Source organism: Atta cephalotes, assembly GCF_000143395.1.
Source record: "Atta cephalotes unplaced genomic scaffold scaffold00026, whole genome shotgun sequence".
Taxonomy (NCBI): domain Eukaryota; kingdom Metazoa; phylum Arthropoda; class Insecta; order Hymenoptera; family Formicidae; genus Atta; species Atta cephalotes.
In genome coordinates this window covers 2674499-2680424 of record NW_012130090.1, presented here as the reverse complement: position 1 = coordinate 2680424, position 5926 = coordinate 2674499, and the positions used below count along the sequence as shown (strand labels likewise).

The following is a 5926-nucleotide window of genomic DNA, read 5'->3' as shown; positions in this document are numbered from 1 at the left end:
TATATTTACAGACATATGTATATTACAAATACATATTATAATAAAAAAAATCTTACATTGAAATTCTCTTTTACGTATGCATAACCCAGAGTATGCATAAACAAAAAAAAGTGAAAAATTTCAGAAGTTAGAATTGAATAGATTTGTATTCTATTGTATTTAATTATGATTACAATTAAGTATACAACATCTCTATGAGTTATACATAAAGTTGATGTTGAACAAGTTGTTGTTATGAGATATGTATTATGAGAACATTTAATGTTCTATTTATGTACATCTTGTAACACTTCAAATAGCTTTTTTTCTATTTTTATATTCATTATTACTTCATTCATTATTACTCTCTCAATAGTACCAGCGGGAGAAACAAAACGCAGCGTTTGTAATTTTTAATACTGCCAACTTTACTTTCTTTCCCAACCAAACTTATTTTCGAATGTAACCACATACGTATTCTTATTAATTTTAATTTACTGAAGTCATATTCCTGATTGAAAACCGACGCAGACACACTGAAAATTGAAGACCACATAAATTCAGTGTTCATACTGTATGTACTTACATTGTGCCCATACTATCTGACAACAGGAAAAGTAGAGAGTTAAGCCGATTTTATATTAGCAGTCTAGTATTATAATAAAAACACGGTATAAGTACATATATAGTACGAACATTGAGCGTCGGCACCTTTGATGTAGTGGATCCCAGGTTACATGACTCGCCGCCATGTTGTAGGTTGGAAAGACGCTAATAAATTTGAGTTTTTGTAAAGCTGCAGAATGTTTTTATAAAAAAAGAAGACATAATTCGGTCATGTCATGAAAATTGTTTATAGCGAGTATATTTTTAAATCAGAATTATATAATAATATAATGTTAATGAACTTATTATATAAATAAATTTCCCAGTCTGGTTTTTCGAGAAAATGTCATGTAACTCTTAAATCGGCTATTGCACATCCGTTAAGGTTCACCTGTCTTCTTACATCATGCTTGACATCATAGAGTATAGAGAATAAGAACTTACATGGATGAGGCCGTCAAAAAATGTGATCAAAAATGATCATCTGAATGAGTTCGATCAAGATGTCGTGTTTCATTCTACGACACCATTCTCGCGATCAGTGTTGTTAGACAGACCGGATTTCAGACGCATGCGTGTCCTTGTAGCTTCAGTAATATACCAGTCATTAGTAAAGGGTCATTAGTTAGGAGATCATTAGTCGCTAGGGTTGAAAACATTGAAAATTTTAATATATTTTACATATTTTACATATGTATACATATATATAAATATATATAATATATTTCTATAAAAAAAAATGTAAAAAAATTTTACATAGGCGACTAATGATCTCTTATTTACTAGTGATCTTATTTACTAGATCGGTATTACTGAAGCTACATTGAACGCGCATGCCTCTGAAACCGGGCCTGTCTAACACACTCGCAGTTTGCATAGTAGATCATACCTATGGAGTATAGAGAATAGGAGGCCAAACTAAGCTTTTAGCTGCGTTCGGCATTGCAAATCTGAAGCATCAGAGTGCTCTTTTTCTACAGTGCACGTGACATATGCTATAATATAAGAGCACTCCAACACCTCAGATTTGCATTACCGAACGCAGCTTTTGAGTGTGTTCAAAATCAAGTTTCTGAATAGGGATTGGTGATGTTCAGTAAGCGACGTTCGAATCGCAAAACTCTTCTCATATACGCTTATGCATATACAATCGAACATAATCTAAAAATAGAGACGTTATTCTTTGACATCATGCTTTGACAGTAACAGGAAGATGTAAATTGTCATTAAAACTTCATGAAGAATGGAGCATTCTTCATGTAAAATTGATATGACTTACATGAAAACGATGTCGTGGAACCAAAGCATTTTGATTGAATTAATTCATATGATCACTTTTGACATACTTTTTAAGAGCCACATCCATGTAAGTTCGACCTTATATTCTCTATACTCCATGATCCATACCAGAGAGAAACCAGAGAGCTATGCTGCCCTTTTTCTTGTTACCATCGAAATCACCTGTACATTCATTTTCAGTTTGAGGATTATGTGACTATATACATTTTCTGACTATCGATAAAATAGAATCGACAAAAGTAGTGGTTCGTCTTTGTACTAAATTCTTAGGATAGAAGCGTGCCGTATCTTTCTTATGGAAAATTTGTGATCGAAATTTGTGACACATTATTTCATTACACATACATTGACAATTTATATCTAAAATATTAAAATATTTGAAAAGTTATATGATGTAATTATGTCATTAACCATTAACGACATATATAATTTTACCAAAGATGATCGCTGATGTAGACATGTTGCCATCACAAAAGATCGACGCATAATATAATCGATACGGCACACAAATACGTCAAAACATTGTATGTTGACATACGACTACGATTTACGATTCGCGACTCGGTTACGACTATGAGGCCTGTTCTATAAAGAGTTGTAAGCAGTAAGTCATAAGAAATTAATCAATCGTAGTCGATTATTCTTCTCACACTTAACTGTGATTGGCCAATTTCTTACGGCTTACGATTTGCGACCCTACTGTATTAGAATCCTCTACATAGAAAATTTCTGTAACAATAACCTTAAACCGGTTCTACATACCGGTTCTACATTAGTTGCAAGCTGATCACATTCGTCAAGTAAATCTGAGATTAGCGAGCAAATGACGAGCTTGATCACGTGATCTTCGAGCAATATGAATAACAAGAATTAATTCCGAACGATACAAAGCTGTAAACTGTCTTCTAAAATTAGATTATAAATGAAATTATTTATTTTTATGAAATAAATAAAAAATACTTTATTAATTGAAAATTTCTTTCGCTTTACTAAAAACTGATAAAAGTTTTATATCTAAAAATAAATCGTTACATATGAATGTAATAGTTGCACAAGCTGTATCAAATGTTGTACGAAATGTTGCAGAAGTGTCGCATATAATCCCATGATTATCGTAGTCGTAAGAGCTTTTGTCATACGGAGTTGAGTCAACTTCAACTTTCTGTGATTGCGACAGGCGTGTCGCATGAGCTCAACTAATCACAGCAAGTTGACATTTAGAATTTGTTGTCGAATTGCGTGCAAACAATCATTGTGACTATTGTAGACGCTCATTTAGCGACTCTTGCGACATGCGATAAATTTTCCTGCGATGCTACTACATGCAACACAACTTATGCGACTATTGTAAACAAAGTTTAATGAGAAGTCTATAATAGAAGTCGTAGCGATCGTAGGATCTTAAATCGTAAAAAATTAACCAATCACAGATTATTCTTCTTATATTCGACTGTGATTGGTCAATTTTCTACGACTTGAGACCCTACAACCACTACGATTTCTGTTGTAGACACATAAAACATGAACTTAAGTCATTGAGCTCAGGATACTGTTTTAGATCTACTCTAATGGAATAAAAATTGCAATAAACTTATCCATAAAACAAGTTTCAATCGGTTGAAATTCACCTTATTGTGAGGTTATGGATAAGTTCATTGTTATTTCCATTTTCATTGAATTACGTAATTTAAAACAATATCCTGATTAGCTCATCGGCTTAAGTTTACATCTCACAGAATTTTGTGTGCAGCCCTTAAGCGTATATGAGAAGAGCTTTGTGAACACTGCCTACCAAGCACCACCAATACCAATTCAGAAATCTGATTTTGACACTTTTTAAGTGTGTCCGATCTCTTATTCTCTATACTCCATGCTTGATATTATATTTCTGAACTAGATAATTTCGTATTTTGTGCAGAGACTTATTTCTCTATTCTCTATATCCCTGAAGTTCCCCGAATTTTACTTGCCTTGGCATAAAAATAAAAGATTTATTACTGCAAATTTAATATAAAAAAAAATGTCTCTGCGAATAACACGAAAAAACATCGAATTAGCATCAAAATGGTGAGTGTTCTAGTATTTTTGGTATTCCAATTTCGATGTAATCTTAATGTGCAAGTGAATATTGAACATGGGCGTATGGAATTTTTTTCGGAAGGAGGGTTTCTATCAACCCAGGGATGTTCCTCAGATGTGCCATGAACTAACCGGAAAGAGAACCAAAAAAATAGAATTTTTTTAGTTCCAAATGGAATTCAGTTGCACTGCAAAAAAACATCGCAGCATCAATTTTGTTGTGACATTTTCGACAATTTTTAACGTTAATGAATTCCATTTGGATACTTTTTATAGTTTTTGATATCTCCTCGTACCTCATTTTGAAAAAGAAAAATGTTTTATTTTATTTTTTAAAGACAGTATGGGTAATATAACTATTACAAACATAATATTTAATTCTCTGATATTATTATTATTATTATAAACATTACATAACTTTTACATAAACATTCTGAGCAAAACAAGAATACTAAATACTAAATAACGTAAAATTTTCTGTTATTCTACAATACTTTTTCAAAAAAATAATTATATGAAATAATTATAAAAATGATTATAAAAATATAGACCAAGGTGTAAGAATTCACTAAGCGTTCAATGAACAATTGTACTGAATATATCAATTATAGCATTATATATTTAAGTCAAAAGTTTTATGAAAATTTTCTTTACATATTGCATATTCTGTCAAAGCTTGAAGTAATGGAAGTGTTAAAAATTATTTATGTGGTCTTATAATGAGAAAAAAAAATATTTTGACAGCAAAAGTTTATACAAAGTCAAGAGTTGTATTTTTATAATTAAAAATGGAAGAGGGATTTGATGTACTATATCGCTAATTGGCTAATTTAAAATGAAATATTTATAAATCTTATAAATATTTAAATATTTATATATATTATTTAAATTTATTTAAAATTTTTAAATTTGCAATTTAATTTTTTTTTAAATTATAATATATAATTAATTAAAAAAGCAGTGAAAAATTACTAGACATCTACCGATATGAGTAGATATGTGCTATCGGGATATATACTAATGTGATCATCCTAAAATGAAATAATTAATAAAAAATTTTAGGGGAGGGTTGAACCCCCAAAACTACTTTCCTATACGCCCATTAAATATATCATTCGTATGTTATTTCTAACTATTAAATGACTACATGGAATAAATAATAAAGTTTATTTTTATAATTTTCATATATTTCTCTCTTTCTTACATCAAAAGCAAGGGAGATTTGTTTTATTTTGTTTATAAGTTATATATTTGTTTATAAGTAGTAGTTTATAAGATTTTTTATGCTGCATTAGATATTTGACATCTTTTATTCAAGATATCAAATAATTTTTTTAGGACTCCAAGTATAGTGACTTATGGAACTGGTGCATGGTTATCACTGTTGTACTTTACAGACTGGAAAGCAGTGGTGCGATATATTCCATTCTATGGTAGCAAGTTTCAAGAATAGATTACGAGATCACTCAATAAGATAATGTAATAGTTTTATTGGAACGATAGAGATTCTATTGTACCATGCTATATTTACATTTTATCTGTTTATTTAAATTATAAAGTATTAATAAAGAAAAATTGATAAAGGTTTACATCGTCCAGTTGAATTTTTTTCCTCTACTCCAAGGCTCTTTTCTTCCGCTGCTCGTAAATAAAATTTGCAAATTCCTCAGCTTTTGCTGCCTTTCGTCGTTTGAACCATGGCTGTATAAAAATTCTGCATAAGAAAATGCATTACGTTCTAATCATATATCCTTATTTCATCCTTATTTAACTTCATAAAAATAGAGCAAAATATATACTTACTTGAAACCCATTATAGAAAAAGCACCGCCAATTGCTACAAGCCCCAACCAGCTAAACTTGTTAACTAGCAGATTTTTCCTTCTCATTATCAAACTAAAATTGATTATAATGTTATATTTTAAGAAAAAAATATCATTTATAAAATCTTTGCTCGTAATCA

At 30.4% G+C, this 5926-nt stretch overlaps 1 protein-coding gene across 1 annotated transcript; it reads left to right on the top strand.

The window, feature by feature from the left end:
* Positions 1 to 3786: 3786 nt before the first annotated feature.
* On the top strand, positions 3787 to 5552 carry LOC105620412 (cytochrome b-c1 complex subunit 10-like). Its single transcript, XM_012201908.1, has 2 exons — positions 3787 to 3951; positions 5302 to 5552. The coding sequence occupies exons 1-2, from the start codon at positions 3905 to 3907 to the stop codon at positions 5414 to 5416; spliced, it is 162 nt and encodes a 53-aa protein (XP_012057298.1). The 5' UTR covers positions 3787 to 3904; the 3' UTR covers positions 5417 to 5552.
* Positions 5553 to 5926: the final 374 nt, after the last annotated feature.

What these genes read in the sequence shown, in the direction of transcription:
- LOC105620412 (XM_012201908.1), top strand. Translation starts at nt 3,905, where the DNA reads ATGTCTCTGCGAATAACACGAAAAAACATCGAATTAGCATCAAAATG. An exon ending in ATCGAATTAGCATCAAAATG is followed by an intron (nt 3,952 to 5,301) that starts GTGAGTGTTCTA and finishes TAATTTTTTTAG; the next exon opens with GACTCCAAGTATAGTGACTT.